General features: G+C 42.0%; 1 protein-coding gene across 2 annotated transcripts; it reads left to right on the top strand.

The window, feature by feature from the left end:
* The first annotated feature begins 609 nt into the window (after window positions 1-609).
* FAM53C (family with sequence similarity 53 member C) lies at window positions 610-16,609 on the top strand. 2 transcript variants are annotated; one of them, XM_015407388.1, is made up of 5 exons: window positions 610-682; window positions 4,739-5,002; window positions 11,214-11,271; window positions 14,095-14,822; window positions 16,195-16,609. In XM_015407388.1, exons 2-5 carry the CDS (start codon window positions 4,925-4,927, stop codon window positions 16,462-16,464), a joined length of 1,134 nt encoding a protein of 377 aa, XP_015262874.1. In that variant the 5' UTR covers window positions 610-682; window positions 4,739-4,924; the 3' UTR covers window positions 16,465-16,609. The 2 variants fall into 2 exon arrangements, with proteins under 2 accessions (XP_015262874.1, XP_015262875.1); XM_015407389.1 differs by lacking the exon at window positions 11,214-11,271.
* Window positions 16,610-17,400: the final 791 nt, after the last annotated feature.

Consider the following 17,400-nt stretch of genomic DNA (forward strand, 5'->3'; position numbering starts at 1 on the left):
ACTCAGGCTTTCCTAGCTAGCATTTCCTACAATGTATTCCACTCTATATCCATGTGTTTTAAAGTGAAGCATTGGCAAGTTAGAGAAACAAAGAGGAATAGGTTTAATTGCTTTCCTGCAGTTGGAGTACATGGAGCTAAGGAGCTTTAGTATAACTTTGCCACCGGTTGCTCATTCTTGTCTCAGATAGGTACCTAAATGGTTCTTGCTTTGTGCAAAAAAAACAGCTGAGGCTCAAAGCTAAGCTCCCTGAGTGTGTAAGTTTTACTTCAGATATCTAAAAGCTACTTAATAAAGAGAGGCACGGGGGGGGGACTCAATACAAATGTATTGTCCCACTGAACATGGCTGAGTCTTGCTCCCGAAAGCATAGCTTGTGACCGCATCTGGCTCAAATTAAGTACCCTACGGAGTTAGAAAATGCTTCTTGGCCGCAGAAGTAAGGGCCAGGGGTGGGGGGTGGGGTGGAAGAGACACAAATACCATTCTCCAGGAGAGCAACGTCGAACTACATCTCCCATCATGCTTTGCTACGTGGTATGGGCCATAGAAGGGGAGAAAAAGAGTATGGTGTTGAGGCAGGATCCAGAATCGTGGGAAGATCGGCCGTTATGCTGCACCAAGGGGGAGCGTGGGTTGGGGTGGATCTACAGATGTCCGGCTGCCTTTCTCAAATGGTCCCGTAGGTTCTTTCTGCGCTACCTGATGTCCCCCCCTTTTTTGTGTGGGTGGTTTGGGCTCAGCGGGTCGGTCCACTCCCGAGTGAAGGGGGGGAGCAGAGGCTCCTGCGGGGGGTGGTGGGGCTGGGAGCCCGGGCCGCCGGGGCAGAGGAGGACGACGGTGGTGGGTGGTGGGGCTAGAGCCCGGGAACCTCCTCCTTGGCGGATGGTCGGTCCCGGGGGTGTTTAGCAGTGAAGGTGCGGGGGGGGGGGGGCTGGCAAAAGCGCGCGCGGGGGGGGGTGTGGGGGTTGCTGAAATATTTGGGGGGTGTATTACGGATTTCGGTGGTGCCAGCAGCGGTGGTTTTCTGGCATCTTCTGGGGGGGGGGTGTCTTTGTGATATGTCTATAGAAGGTATTTAATGTAAGGTAAAGGAGATTATAAAGCTAGGGCTGTTTTGTTTATGAGGGTTTAAATTGACTGGCTTGAAGGGGGTAATGTTGGGGTTTCCAGACAGGATGTCGCTTTGGTAGTGCGCTCTTGTGTGTGAATGCATCTGTGTGAGAATTTGGGGTGGAATGGAGGGCCTTCCTTGGGAAGTGGGAAAGTGGCTCCCTCAGTGGAGGATGGGATAGCTATGCTTTGTTAAGTATTGCGTCCCCTGTGGATGCATTCCTAAAACTAGGTTGTTGGGACCCATTCTTAAAACGCAGTTTAATCTCCCTGCATGGCAAAATCATGTCATGGAGGCTTGCACTGTGCGTCTGGCAACGCGGCTGGAGGTTTTTCCCGGTTGCTTCAAGCCTGCCTGTATTTTTGTGTTTGGCAAATGGGTAACTTGAGACGAAGGAATCGAGTATTTGTGAAATCCTGTAAGTTTGGAGAGGAAGGCTTCCTTTTGAAATGATCTGAACTTGTTTCAAAAGCCATCGGGTCAAGGGGTTTGATTTAGCTGGGCTTTCTAAAGGGCTGTGGCCTGAAGCTGTTAAAGAAAGTAGGAGTGGAACGAGATGCAAAGTACTGTAACCAGTTGCCTAAGGGCAGGAAACAAAGGGCAAGCATAATTTAGTAACATGCCTGCTAGTGAAGAATAACCACAAGGTATTTGGCATATTAGATGAGGCTTTGTGTAACTATTTCTGTGGATTTCTCCCCTATCCTCAGGGCTTAGGGTGAGTTACGGTTACATCTTTTATCTCATTTTATCCTCTCAACAGTCCTGCCAGGGTGTAGTGAAGGAGATAGTACTTATCCAAGGCCACCCAAGAAGCTTCATGACTAAGCATGGGTTTGAATTTCAGTCTTTCAGATCTAAATCCAGTACTCTGTATCAGATGAAAAATTAATCAGGATTATAGTTCTGGGGAATATGGGAGATGGTTGATAGTAGAAGCTGTCTAGATTAGTCTAGAGAATCCAAAATGTAGGTATGTAAAATGAACAGCCGATGAAAGATTAATGGTTGGTCACTCATGGAAGTAGAAAATCTATTTCTATGCTGACTAGATTAATGATAAGAATGTAAGGAAACTACCTGGGCATCCTTGTGGGTATCTTTGTAAAGCTGTAGTTTTTGTTTACCAGAGGAGGGATTATAGATACTGTCAATGTGCATGGCACTTTATAGAATTTCATAAACAAAAAAAGCCAGGTCCCTGCCCTTAAGGAGTGTACAATCTATAACAAACAGTGGAGAGAGGGAGACAGATGTAGGAGAGGATGAATATGAGCAATCTTATTTCAGTTTGTTACATGACTCTCAAATGGCTTTTCTTTTTCTCTCTCTTTGTACAATATTGCTATACTTGGAATGTTTATCATTTCAATATTTCAATATTTTTATTTAAACTGGTAACATTAATAAAGCTGTGGGTTGCTTAGTCCCCCCCCTGTAGTAAATTGCCAGTTCCTTTCACCTCAAATAAATGCAACTTGGGTCTTTGTGAGCTCTCTTTTCTCTTCTCCCTCCCCCTCCCCCAGGATACCTTGTTCTACTAATTTTCTCAGGCCTTGCCTGATTGCAGGCTTTCCCCTGTAGTCTCAGGACAGTTCCTCTTGTGACTGTTTGTGAATGCAAAAGTCACTCCTGAATGTGTATTTACGTAGAAAAATAATACTTGGGCAAGATTTGCTAATAGAATGTTGAATTTCAGAAGATGGATGACACTAGTAAAGGCAGATATTATAAGACTCTTTAAAACATTATATATATTTAGGGGTAGGAAGGATTCCTCAACCTACAAACACGGTAGTCAGTGTCTGACTTGGATTTTAAAATCCTGGGTTCAAAATCAGCTTTTTAGCCAGACTTTCTGGGTGGTCTTGAATAAGTCAAGATTTCTTTGACTAAATTACGTATTTGTAAAATAGAAACCATAGTTACCTACTTTCAAGAATTCTTCTGGGGATAGACTTCATTAAGAACTGCAGTATCAGATGAAGTATTCTGATACATTAATTACTAAATGAATTATTATTCCTATTAATTTGTCTTCCCAAAGTTAAGAATCAGCACTATTAGTAGGCTGCCTTTATATTCTCTCTCTCTCTTCCCCTCCCTCCCTCTCTTTCTCTTTTAACTTTAGTGAAGGTTTTGGCTAAGAAAAACACACCTTGGCACTATTCATAAATCCTTAGTGAAAGCAGTACAGGAGGTATTCTGACTTGTACAAGAAAATGTTAATAAAAAGGGCAGATTAACAATTTTTGAGAAGATGCCTTGGAATCTCAGACCTTTGAAGTAGAATTTTATGGGTGATAAATATCCATTGCTGTTAAAGTTGTGGACAGTCTGATGCTGAGATTTTGTGCAGATCAAGAGAGGCTTCAAGCCTGGATAAAAGTGGAAATGTCAAATAATCAAGAAAATCATCAATCATAGTGGATCTTGCGATTTCCTCTGGAGTCTTGAATGCTGGCCAGCTGGAAATCAGAGATTATGGGCCATGGTTCTGATTCAGAGTCACAATATTTTATGCTTTCTTATCTGGGGACATTGTATCTTAATAATTAAAGGCCCAGACTTCAGTGTGTTTGCAGTCCTCACAGACTACAGAAAACCAGTATTAAATAAGGCTTTAGTACTTAAGTGCTTTTGATGTGCATGGGCCACAGCTGAAAAAGCATCTGAGGGGATACAGTTCAGACTGGAAGACAAGTGGGCTGTCTTTAGAATGTAATGAAAAAAGCAAAGGGAGCAGAATGCTATGAAAGTTCGCAGAGGTTGAAGAGGAGTTCTTTGTTTTCCATGGCACTCAAATGCTGGTGCTTTCCCCCTTGGTGCTAGCACTTTCTTTTCTCATTGTGCATGTGAAGAAGCCTTTTCTTGGATTGAATCTTTATGAATTTAACCATTTACAGTAGAATGGCCCTCATGAGCCAAACTCTGTTCCCTGGGATATTAAAGGGAAGGAGGCACTAGACTAGACCTTAGTAGGAATAGGATGGTACAGGTGGGAATGTTGTCCTGATTCTTTGGCCTGTACCCTCAGAAAGCAATCATAGGGCTGGAGCTTGAAGGGACTTCTGAAATAAAATAGGTAAGCAACATGCTGAAAGTGAGAGTTAAAGAACTGGTGTGATGGATGGAGTGTTGAGCCTGGATTCGAATCTCCATATACTTACAAAGCTCACTGGATGACACTGGGCCAGTTTATCATCTCTCCACCCTAATCTACTTCACAGAATTGTTAAGGTGATAAAATGGGGCAGAGATGGTGGAAGACTATACTGCTTGGATTCACTAGGAATAAGGCCTCTGAGATGAGTAGGAACATCTGTGAGCTTGTAGAAGGGGACTTGGATTATCAAGTTATGGGAGAAAGAATCTGATGCTGAGCCTAATGTATACTAAAGACTTAACGTTATTTAACTTTTGCTCTATCATTGCCCAGGGAATTTTAATTGGGAAGACATAGTGCAAAATAAGCTATGTTGGCTTCCCAGACTTTAGTGTTGCAAATGTGGGTAACATAAGAAAGCTAGCTCAGTATATTTCTGTTTTTGAGCTTCAAATCTAGAGAAGCCTAGGTGGCAGGGAGTGTGGTATGCCACATATTAAAATGCCTGTGTGTTGCAGGGTCCCTGAGGATGTCGTGGAACATGGCTCGCTTGTGATGAAGACAACAGTTTAGTAGGTGTGGCAGCTGATGATAATGATGATGCTTGAACACGGCTGGACTTGCTGAGGGAGGCAGAAGGGTGGCAGGAGACAGAAGCTGGAGTCACAAGGGTTTCTGGTACCAGGCCTCCATGATAAGAAACCATGATCACCCTGATTACTGAACAGCTACAGAAACAGAGCCTGGAGGAATTGAAATGCACATCCTTCAGCATCAGCCTGGTAAGATTGCCCTGACCTGGCATTGAAAGTTAGGGTAGTGTTAAAAGTAACTTCAAGTTTCTCTTCAGCTTTAGATCTCTATTTTGGTTGATGGAAGAGTGGTATTGTGTTATAAGCTGCTCTTAACTTAGGCCAGGATCCAGCAAACCATTAACTAAATTTTAGAACTTTTCTTTCTTGAGCAGTCTCTGCCCATACGTGCCAGTGCTCTAGGGTAAACTGCTGTTTGAAACTGAGTAGAAATTCAAAAGCAGCTTATGGAATGGGGAGTCCATTGTTGAAAGAACTTAAAACAAACAAACAAAAACATCCCCTCAAACGCTAGGCTAGTGCAAGCTCCTGGCTCACTGAGTATCAGTCTGTGCCTTGGAAAAGCTGAAATTATCTCTCAGAAATGCGATCAGCACTTTTGCAGAAGATGTCTGTATTTTCTGTGACAGTTATGGGCAATCTATTTGATAGCACTCACAACACATAATTGTCTTTTATCCATCCCCCTTTTCCTCTGTCTCCCTGTGGCCAGAATAGATTTAGAACTTTTTTTAAAAAATCATCACATTAAAGGATGGAGGTATGCCAGTACATTCAAGTAGCTCTTTAAGAAAAAGTAAGCAAAAAACTCTCAATGCAAGACTACCTGCTCCCCTCAGCAATGCCCTGCAATACAATGACACTTCCTTTCCCTCAGGGAAGAAATTGAGTAGACTATTGGTTGCTTCTTCTTTTTTGTCAAAATACATTTTATTGTGATATACGTCTGATTAAAGTACTGAAATTCATCAAGATATAGAAATAAATGTTACAGAAATGATCAAATATTTAGATTTAATACTATTTAAAGAACTGGTTGAAAAATGTGCCTCATAAAGTACTGTGGCAAAGAAATAACTTGTCCTACAGAGCAAAAAAATAAAAATCATGTATATAATCTTTAAAGTCATTTACCAGAGGTTTAAATACTCAGCCAGTCTAGGAATCACATTTTGAGAGGTAAGAAAGTCAAGAATAGGTAGTCATAAAATTAGATTGTGAAGTGGGATGCTCAAGAATATAGATATTGTCTGTTATTTTGGCCATTATGTAATAGCTCCATAGTTGTTGGTACCAGAGGGGATAATGAAGGAACAGATGCATTCTTCCAGGTGGATGCTATAACACCCTTAGTAGCTGACAGGACAAAAGAGACCATATCAGCTTTATAAGGCATACACCTATTTGTTGCCTATTGGTTGCTTCTGATTAGGGAAAGCAGGTACAATTTAGAATTAGGGAGCACAGGAGGTCTCTCCCCTCTTCCTGTTCCCACCATTACACTGGATGTTTATCAAGCTGCTGAATCTTGATCAGGACTAGTGCTGTAGTACTGGTAACACTGGAGCAGATCTTTTTCAGAAACAATAATCTGGAGGCTGCCTAAGAGTAGAGATGCCACTCGAGACAAATCACAATTTATGGAATTCATCACCATGTGGTGCTGTCAAACTAAGATGAATGGATAGAAGGCAGACCTACAGTTGGTTAGGAGCCACAGTAGGCAGAAGTACAGCATATATATTTAGAGATGCTTTGGTATGTCTGATTGCAGAGTGCTTAGGACATACGGAAAAAGATCTTTCCATCATGTTCTGCTTCTGAACTTCCTTGTATCATCTATGCTGGCTACTGTCAAAAGTGAAAGTTCTGAGCCAGATCATGGATCATTGCTTTGATCCAATGAGGCAGTTCTTTATGTTGTAGTAGTAGAGGGAAGCAGGTTAGGAGCTAGTAGAAGAAGAATAAAGGATTGTGGGTATATCTAGGGTGATGGTAGATGGAAGGCTTCAGGTAGTAAGTAAAACTGAAATTTGACTTATTTGATCATATAAACAGACCATGATATTAGCAGGTGCTTAGCCTGAGGCAGTAGCTTGTATAATCGTATTTTGCTACTAGGAAAGCCAGATTTCATAACTGGAATAAATGAGACACATGAGAAAATGCTGCATACATTTACTTCAGCCACGTAAATAATTGGGCGGAGGGGGGGGCTGTCTGCTGCTTTGTTCTCTTCTGCTGCTGCTGCCACTCCTTCCACCCCTGCTGCTTCCTCCCTTTTAGTGTTTTGTTATGAAAGAGTTAAGAGCCCCACTTGTGTAGTCTCCATAGTTTGGCAGTGTGTTCAGCAAACATTTTGTTTGTGCTGTGGAGGCTGCAGATGTCTGCAGATGTCATCAAAGGAGTAATTGCTCCAGTGCTAAAAGAGAGAGCATTGTGTATGCAGTCTTCATGGCAGAGTTATAGAGTTTGGGTATATGGCCTTCTCTGTCTTCTAGTGTTAAAAGGAGTAAGAGATACATTCAGCTATATGTGCTAAACACAGCACTGGGCTGCTTAGCTTGTTAACTGTGCACCTAACTTAGGAGCAGTTTGCGTCTTGGGTGCTCAGCTGCTTCCTGTGGGTGAATGACAAATTGTATAACTGACTTGCTTAACTCTTGTTGCTTAACATGTTTGGGAAATGCTTTTGACAGAATCTGGAAAACATTTTGTTTTGTTTTTGTCACAGAACAGGGAGGCAGTTTTGGATCTGCAAGAAAATGAGTCACAAAATTTAGAGAAAGAAGAATGGATTTAGAGAAAGAAGAATGGATTTGGCACCATAAGGAGAAAATGGCGCCTTTGCTATCTAAAGATAGCTATCTAAAGATATCTTGCTAACTACTCTTTGGATAGGAAACCATACTTTGTCAAGGTGTTTGTCAAAGCCTGCCTATACACTTCCATTTCCCCCCACAACCATGGGGTCAAGAAATTAGCTATTTAGTTATTGTTTTACTGTGCTGGTCATGAAATGGCCGATCTGTGATGTAGACAAATAGGGTTAGGGGAAAAGCAAGCATGGTCTAACAGTATACACACATGTGGACTACAGAAGTATCATGGATGCATGTTGTAGCCCTGCAGTAGCATGTCCCACATGCACATGTGCCCAAGTTAGCAGACCTATGGCTGGACTGTTCCTTCTCAGAACAGAAAAGGGGCAGAATGGCTTTTACCATTGTGATATTGAGATTAGAGAAGCCATTTTGCTAGAGAAAGAGAGGGGGAGGAAAGTGTGTATGTGTTAGATGGGGGAATCTACAAAATATTAATATATTTCTTTGCTGTTCAGAATATTATTCGAGTTTGCACTTGCAGTGGATATAATCAAGGAGAGCAGGGAAAGACTTTGATTTCCTGTCTTCCAGGCTCCAGATTCTTTCCTTTAGCTGTCATACCAACTTCCTTGTTTAAAGAGTCTAGAATAACTCTGTATTTTTCCAAGTCTCTCACTAATATCTAGCTTGAGTGCAAGTGTTCTATCTGCCTTGTCTCCTAGCCACCTATATTAAATCTAAAGTGTTTCTGTATCTATGATTTTTGGATCTGTTCTCTGGTCAAGGTCAGAATCAGTAGTAAAAAAGGAACAACCTAGATACATTGGCCTTAATTGGAAACCAATTTACTCATATGGCAAAATTTAATTTTAAAGAGAATGAACCAGAGGACTATGAAGCATGTACACTCTAATTGTTTTTGGTCTGGAGTCCATCTTGATTCTGTAGCAGCAGTGTTGTTTTGCCTGGAAACTAGTTAAAACAGCAAAGTAGCATTAAAAGTGCAGCTGGGAACAGAATTCACATTCACCTTTTCATACAGGGGTTTGTCTGAGCAGACGAAGCTCTGCGTTAGGGAGCCTGATGGTCCTTGGAGTTTAAAATCGCTTCACTTCAGCCTTATGCACTTTAACTTTCTGGATAATGCTAGGAGACAAATTGTATCATCAGCATTTTGGAAGACTTTCCAGTCTAGTTTCAAGCCTGAATATGGGAGATAACCTGCACTGGGAGATGGACAGTGGGACTGTGGCCCTATTGATCCTCCTGGATCTTTCAGTGGCTTTCGATACCATTGGTCATAGTATCCTTCTGGATGGGAGGCACTGTTTTGTCGTGGTTTCAGTCCTACCTTGAGGGTAGGTATCAGAAGGTAGTGCTAGATTAATGCTGCTTGGCTCCTTGGCCTTTGGCTTATGGAGTACAACAGGGTTCCATCTTACCTACTGTGCTCTTTTTCGTCTATATGAAGACACTAGGTGAGGTCATCCAGAGGTTTTGGCTGAGTTGCCCCCAATATGTAGATGACATCCACCTCTCATGCTTCCAGCTGATCCCAGGGAGGTTGAGGAACTGTGAAATGGTGCCTGGTGGCAGTTTTGGAATGGATATGAGCTAATAAGCTGAAGCTTAACTGAAAAGGGTGGAAATTACTGGTGGGTGGAAGGACCAATCCAGGATTTGATGTGCCTCTTGCTATGGATGGGATTGCACTCCCGCTGAAGGAGTAGGTCCATAGGGTGATGGTGCTGTTGGACCCAAGCATGCTGGTGGATAAGCTGGTGGTCTTCATGCTTAGGAGTGCCTTTTACCAGCTTCAGCTAGTTAACCACCTGTGAACTTTCCTGGGCAGAAAAGATCTTGCCGGTGTGATGCATGCTTTGGTAACATTTATATTAGGTTACTGCAGTTATTAAAATGCACTCTACATGGGCTGCCTTTGAAAAGTCTTTGGAAGCTTCAGTTAGCATAAACCCCTGTAGCTAGGATGCTGACTGGAATGGGACATAGGGACCATATCACTTCAGTCGTGGTCCTTATGCACTGGCTCTCAGTCCCCCGTCCCCCCCAGTCCCAATCCAAGATGTTGATTTTGACCTTTAAAGCTGTATACAGTCTGGGACCAACATAATTTGTTGTTAGCCATTCTGTCATATCCAACTCTTGGCAACTCTATGGGCCAGCTTTCTCCATGTTTTCCGATCTTGTACTGTTTCTTTGAATTGTTCCATGCTCAGGCTGGTGTCGACTTTTATGGTGTCTAGCCACCATGTTCTTTGGTGGCCCAGTTTCTTTTTGCCACTAACCAATCCAAGCATAATTGCTTTTTCTAGTAATTCTTCCACATGACATGGCTGAAAGAAGTCAGTTGCTGTTTTATGATTTTTCCTTCCAATGACATGTCTGGCTTTATGTGCTCCAATACTTGCTTGTTTGTCACCTTTGCTGTCCAAGGAATGTGCAGGACAGCATTCTTTAAGGACCACCTATTTCTATGTGACCTGACAGCTGTGGTCATCCTTTGAGGCCTTGCTTTGGGTGCTCCCACGTTCTGAGGGTAGACAGTTAGCACCTCAGAAAGGGCCTTCTTGGTCATGGTACCAATGTTATGGAACTCCTTCCTCAGGGTATTCGTCTATCCCCTGCTATCTCTGCCTTCTGCCAGTGCGTGAAGTCTTTTCTGTTTTGTCTGGCATTACTCCAATCATTCCTGCCTGCCTTATGTTTTAATTTTCTGTATTTTGTTCTGTATATGTATTTTTAGCTATGGTTTTTAATTGGTTTTATGGTGTACTTTTATTATGCTGTTTTAATTATTGGCTGATTGGGTAGAAAGAGAGGGTATAAATGTCATAAATAAATAAACCAGACACTGTAAAATGGGGTAAAAGTTGCAGGAATACTCCCTTATTATAACCATTTATGAGGTCCTGAGATTTTAATTAGTGTTTGGGAATTATTGCCAAACAAGGAATTGGGGTGTGTGTGTGTGTGCGTTAAAATTTAGCTACTTGTTTTATGTAGGTGGTGAGTTTTAGTAGGTTTTACTGTGTTTAGACTCGAGCTCTTCCATTATTAAGAGAGCAGGCCTGTAGAAAGGTAAATGAGGATATGAGGTACTTGGTTGCCTCAGTGAGCTTCCAGTCATGAAAGAACAGTGAAATACAATGAAAGAAGAATATGCTTTAGTACATACTTTGATTTGTTCCAAGTTAATTTCTTGACTTACCTTTTCAACTTTTCTGAGAAGGCATTCTTAAATTTGGCGTCTTGAATCTAGTAAAGGCATGGCACCAAAGGAAGACTTAAAGATGTGTAGAATCTTAGTAGAGGATGGCTTGAGAATAAGGATATCATCATGAGAATTGTTTCAAAGTCTTCTTTGGGCAGGTGTGCTGACTGGGAGGTAGGTACCAGGGAATTCAGACAGAGTAAGATATCCAAATGTCGATGAAATCATGTAGCTGGTATCAACCTATTACCATAGGTCATATGGTGGGAATGACAGAGTTGGAGGCACTTGTGAGAACTGGTTGCTGCTGTGATGTGGTGACTCCTTGTGTTTCCCTCCCTAGCCTTTGCCTGATCATGCTGATGTGGCCACCTGTGGCAGCCCCTTCCAGATAGCACCTGGTAAGAGCATCTGGCTGGACTTCCACCTTTTGTGCCTACATCCATTTCTCTCTTGTCTGGTTTTTTTATCTTCTGATGTTCTCTATGTGTACCCTGTGGCTAATAAAATTCACCTATTTTCCAGGCTTTCATGTGGAGACCATGTATCTTGTGATACCACTTTCACATAAAATGAAAGCTTGGTCCAAATGTAGTATCAATGATGGATTAGTTTTTAAAATCAGCATTTACCAGGGTCAGTGACAGGAAGGCTTCCCTGAACAGTGAAAGTAGCTTTTTTTTTGGTAAAAAAACAAGTTACCTGCATTTTTTTCTTCATTACTTTATTCTACCTCTGAAGAATCAAGGAAAGAGACTGCTAAATCTACTTAATGCTTAATTCTCCCGGTAAAAGAAGAAAAACATTTTGTTGTTTTTAGTAGTTTCTAAAATGGTTCGTGCTAACATTGTACCTTTCTGTCTCCCATTTCGTACTGGCAATTATCACTGCTGTATCTAACAAATATAGCTGAGTTTTACAATATTTGTATTGGACACTGCCCACACTAAAAACTTTATATATGTGACCAAGTACCACTACTGGTATTCTGGTTATATAAATGCTGCCATATAAATATTGCCAATATTGAGTTATTTGTTAAAAAGTATAGTGCAGCAGGAGGATTATGTTGGTAGAATGCCACTGGGGTAAAAAATCCTTGATTTGAGCACTTAAATCATGAATGCCCTAATTATGCATGTAAGTAGAACGATTGAGGTAGAGGTTACGTTTCTAATTTAAAAATGAGTAACTACCCTGTACCACAATGCTGTTGGGTTTTTATAGCTATTGGCTCAAAGAGAATGTTGGTATATAATCAATCTTACTATGTGTTGGAAAACCTTCACAAGTTTGCCAAGCCAAAATAGCTGTAACTGGCTCTTTTGCATCTCTTAAATGAAGCAAAAAAGCCATTTTCTAACATGTGCAGGAAATTCCCTCAGAGTAGTCCTGATACTGAGCCTGGAATAAAATAGCTTTCAGTCATTCACTCTAAAGTAACACCTTCATTTGCAAGCACATTCTCTTCTAGGCACAGTTGTCTACAAGAGAGAAAGTAAGTGTTCTCTCCCAAAGTGAGTCAGTTTTGCAGCTGTTCTGGACTTTTGTGTTACAACCATGTTGCACAGCGATCTGACTGTGACAACTTTGTGCTCTGGAGGTTAGAATTAGAATATGTGCCACTTAATTACTTGTATGTGCATGTAAAATGCATTTCTTGGACTGAATTAAGCTAAAGCCTGAGTCAGTTGGTTTTAAACTTGTTTGCTGATCATCCCTGTTTGAGATACTGGGCATCACTAACCTGGCAGTATGAGGATTTTGGACTGGATGACTGGAGTTCAGGGAGCTTTTCCTTCCATATCATACTGTTCAGATGGTGTGCCCAAAGAGGATATAAACAAATAATCCTGTGACATCTTAAAAGACTCTAGTCCATGTAAGCGTGTGCCCAAGTGTATATAGTAGTTTTTAAAAGACTACAGGTTTCAAAGATGCTGCAGATTAATATGGCTGCTCTTCTGGAGTTCATGGAGGATATTTTTGTGATTTCCTGTGAAACATACAGGAAAAAGTAAACTCATCCTTTTTTGTCCTGTCTGAAGCCTTCTTTTTGTTTCATGAGATTATTGTCCTTTGCCTGCTCTTCTCTTTTATTGTGACATGTTTGGTTCTGGCTTTTCCATTGGTCCTCTTGTTTCAGTTTTTAAAAAGCTGATGTCAACTAATTTTTAGTACATTTTGAATGAAATAATCCATTTTAGCTTTATTATTTTTAGAAAGCTTTGTCTTATAGCTGTCAGACACAGCTAGCTCTTGAATGAATTCTGTTTATTGTTCTCTTATGGATTTGCTTCAGAGCTGCATGCCTTCTGTTCACTCATTTGAAAATAGTGAGTACTAGCTTTGGTTACATCTGCAGTGGTGGCAAAGGAGTCTGGAAGACCTGTGTAATTAAGAACATCTTGTTGTTTTGTTAGAGGAACATTGCAGAGCATTGTTGAAGTTGATGGTTTGCTGGTTATGAACATGAAAAGCCACCTTAACCCCAGTGATGCTACTCATTGCAATATGTAAAAGAGGCAGGAAGGGTTAATACTTCCAATTACTCCTCTGTTTCATTTTGATCTCTCTTAATTTGTGTTGAGTCAGCCAGCCAACTGTTCTCATTGTTCAGTTCCTGTAACTGGGGAAGTCTTGTCATCTTCTTTACCTGATATGTTGCCCCAGCCATAACTGATAGAAAAAGTAACTAAATTCCTTTTGTTCCCATCAGCTTTATTCATTTCCTCTGATCAACATATGCCTAACTTGGTAAGAAAACTATTTCTTGAGTTCAGGGATGTCTTATGCATCGTAGGAAGGAAAAGCATAGACATCATAGTTTTGTGGACCAAGGAGCAACTGGTAAACATGCCCCATTTGGGTGTCCTTGTGGGTTGCTCATTACTTGAGAGTGATAATGATCAGGCCAGACCACAGGTTCTGTTGGCCAGAGGGAAATGTACTGTAAAAATTGGAGTCAATTCCAAGCTACCAACATAAAGCCATTGTCTGGAAGAATTCTGTGCCCACCCTCTTGTGTGGCAGTACAGAAACCTTTTTTGGGGTATTTCATGTGTGTTCAAGGGTGCCCATGCTATCTGATACATTTCTAAAGACAGATCAGAGTGCTGATGCCTTTCATTTCACGAGATGTAATTGTGGATGTCTGGGATGTGTATTGGGGTTGCAGTAGGGGCACTTACCTTGTAATCTTTTATTTTTGGTATTTCTTGCAGAGGGAGCTTCATGGAGGGACTTGACTCCCTGTCCAAAGATCCATCTTCAGGACAGCACAGGCCTCGACCAACACTCCAGCTTGAGCCTTCCCCTGCCCCCCTGCAGCCCAGACAACAGTCCTCAGAACAGCCTCATATCCCAAACACTGGCCACCAACTCATCAGTCTCAGAAAAGGCTTCTGTGCCCCCCACCAAAAGACACTGCCGTTCACTTTCAGTGCCCGAAGATCTCTCACGTTGGCAGACTATCTGGAGGCCCCTGGGCTCCAAAGTGTGGACACACATCAAACGTCGGGACAACAGTGGAGGGGACACTTTGGCAGTTCGACCCCAGAACCTGGCCCAGGGAGCCAACAGATCTTGTTTCAATCCTGCCCCCAGTGCCTCTCATCAGTGTGTTCAAGATGGTGCTGGTGGTGGCAGAAGCCCACCTTTCTTCAGTCTGGCTCTGTCCCGAGAATCCCCAGCTAGTGTACAGTGGGAGACTGGAGAGACTTTGCAGCCCTACCCTTTGCAACGACGTTTCTCCCTGTCACCTGTCAGATTTCTGCCGTCTCCACGAAGCTCTACCACCTCCACACCAGAGCTGCTTCGACACCAGCACAGCCTCCCTCGCAGCCGCTCACAACCATGTGACCTGGACACCAGGAAATGTGGTCTCAAGCGGCGCCATGATGAGGAAGTGAGGTGGCACAGACCCTCACTTGATTTCTACAAGATGAATCAGGTAGGGAAGGAAGCAGGCACTATCCATTCATCTTCAGAGAATGTTAGGTAGGGTCATAGGAAGGAAAAACTGGTGGACTAGATTAGTAGGGACCAACTGTCTGCTTCTGAAGTAAAGCAGAGGGCTGCCTGTTTAACAAAGAACATGGTTCTCTTGACCTCTGCCTTTTAACTAGAGCCAGTAATACCGTGTTTCCCCGAAAATAAGACACTGTCTTATATTTATTTTTTCTCAAGAAGACACACTAGGGCTTATACCACAAATGCATAGAAATCCTGCTAGGGCTTATTTTGGGGGTAGGTCTTATTTTCGGGGAAACGGTATGTTACTGTGAGATGGCTCAAGAGCATTGCAGTGAACAGTGAGAAGGAGTTGGGAGCGATCTATGGCATTAAGATTTATGGGTAGGATGGCAGCAAAACATATTTGCTCTGTGTGTGTGTGTGTATATATATATATGTGTGTATATATATATATATGTGTGTGTGTGTGTGTGTGTATAGGCAATTTGTGGTGTGTGCTGTACAAAACAAAACCTTCTGAAGGTAGCATCCTCCATACACAGTGTAAAGGAGTCTGTTCTTACTACTGCTTTTCTTCTTTGCATGAAAAAGGCAAAGTGACTCTAGGGATGTGGTGCTCACCTCTGTTTCCAAGCCAAAGAGCCAGCGCTGTCCGAAGACGTTTCCGTGGTCATGTGGCCGGCATGACGAGACACAGAGGCACATGGAACGCTGTTACCTTCCCACCGAAGTGGTACCTATTTATCTACTTGCAATTTCTTGCTTTCGAACTGCTAGGTTGGCAGGGACCATCATGCAGCACTAGGGCTCTAACTGCTGAACTACCGAGCTTGAGCCAATTGAACCAATTGAAATGTACTGCAAACAGTACAAAAGTGTAGTAATTTACTGTTGAAGTTGGTGGAACTAGACTATGGCTGCCTGAGAGTGATATAAAAACATGGTTGGGGAGAGCATAGATTTACATTAACAAGACTGTTCTGGGGAAAGGGGCCATTGGAAGTGCAGATTATAAGGCTGGAATGGGTTCAGAAAGCCTTTGCTAGAATAGTCTTTTAGAATAGTCCCACTTAAGTCTGTGCTGAAAATAGTGTTGAAAAATTAAAGTCTGGCTCAGCTAACCATCTGCACAGTCCATAGTAACTTCCCAATGGTGCTTGTATGTGAAGCCCACAATAGCTCTCCTGTCCTCAGAAGCCAGAATGAATTTCTCTTCATAAAGAGAGGTGAACGAGCTATGACTGAGATACACCTGAGAGCACAGCATATCATGAATATGATTGAAAAGCCCTTACGTAACAACAGTAAAAACAAAAATGTGTATAAATTTCCATTGTTCTGTTTGACAGAAACCATTCGCAGGAGCTGTCTGTCAGTTAGACAAATCTGAAGAAGGTGGCTATCCATCATGGCTCTTGGCCTGCAGCCCGCAAGCACCCTCAGCTCCATGCAGTCCTGTCAGCAATTGCATCCAGGTGCTTAGTGAAAGTGAAGAGGAGGAAGAAGCAGAAGCAGCAGCAGAAGCAGCAAGGAGACTAAACTGGAACTTAGCCAGCAAAAGGACTCTCTTCCAACCAGACTTTAGTGATCTGGATCTAACTTTGATTGAGGAGAACTAGGGATTGGATGTTCCTTTGAAAACTGACTCTGGGATCAGCAGCAGGGGAAGGCTGCGTTCCTAGTTGAGGGCAGTGGGGTGGGTGCCAAGGGGAAAGTGGCAGTGGGACTGACGGGGTTTTGTCTGCTTGTTTCTTTTGTATTAAAAAAGGGAAAATCACTTACGTGAGTTATATGTCTTTGGGATGGGACAATGCTGTTGTTGGGGGGAAAGCAGCAGAGACATCTTTGCTAGTGACGCTGACCTTGTTTCTACACGTGACCATCTAGAATTGTTGGTAAAGTCCTTACCTACTCCCAAAGTGCAGAAGCATTTTCCAAAGATAAGTGTAAACAAATTCCAAGAGATGTCACATGATCAGATTCTAATTAAAATCCTTCATAAACAGGCAAAAGTGGTGAAAGTCCTAAGAATCTATATAACAACTTCAGTAAACTGGGAATATACTGGAATTCCTGGTTACTTTGCATTGCACTACTTCATATCTTTCTACAAAGTTTTTTTGGCTCAGTGAATGAGCCAGTTTCCTCCCTGGCTGTTAGAATAGAGGTCCTGGCTGTTCATGAGTGCAGGGGAAAAGAAAAAGAGAGATTTTAGGGCAAGTTTTGTTCTTTAAGGGTTGCAAAGAATAAGCAGTTTGCTTGCTACTTCTCAATGCGAATATTTAAAGAAATATTTTCAATATCATGCTTTGCCAGAGATATGAATAAGAGGGGTATAGTGAAGTAGTTAGAATAAACAGCAGCAAGTTAAGAGCAGCCAGAAAAGGAAAGATTACATGTTCTTAAAACAAGTAGGTGCGTATTTGATAGTAACATCGCCTCGTAACTGAGTTGTATAGTGCCTTTACATTTTGAATAGAGGTCATGGTGCTGTCAAGGTATTGCAGCAAAAAAATAAGACTTGTGTGCCCTTATAATATTAATGGGTAGATGTT

This window comes from Gekko japonicus, unplaced genomic scaffold (genome assembly GCF_001447785.1).
Source record: "Gekko japonicus isolate JY-2015 unplaced genomic scaffold, Gekko_japonicus_V1.1 scaffold298, whole genome shotgun sequence".
In the NCBI taxonomy this organism is placed as follows: Eukaryota; Metazoa; Chordata; class Lepidosauria; order Squamata; family Gekkonidae; genus Gekko; species Gekko japonicus.

What these genes read in the sequence shown, in the direction of transcription:
- FAM53C (XM_015407388.1), top strand. Translation starts at nt 4,925, where the DNA reads ATGATCACCCTGATTACTGAACAGCTACAGAAACAGAGCCTGGAGGAA. An exon ending in CATCCTTCAGCATCAGCCTG is followed by an intron (nt 5,003 to 11,213) that starts GTAAGATTGCCC and finishes TTCCCTCCCTAG; the next exon opens with CCTTTGCCTGATCATGCTGA. An exon ending in ATTTCTACAAGATGAATCAG is followed by an intron (nt 14,823 to 16,194) that starts GTAGGGAAGGAA and finishes TCTGTTTGACAG; the next exon opens with AAACCATTCGCAGGAGCTGT.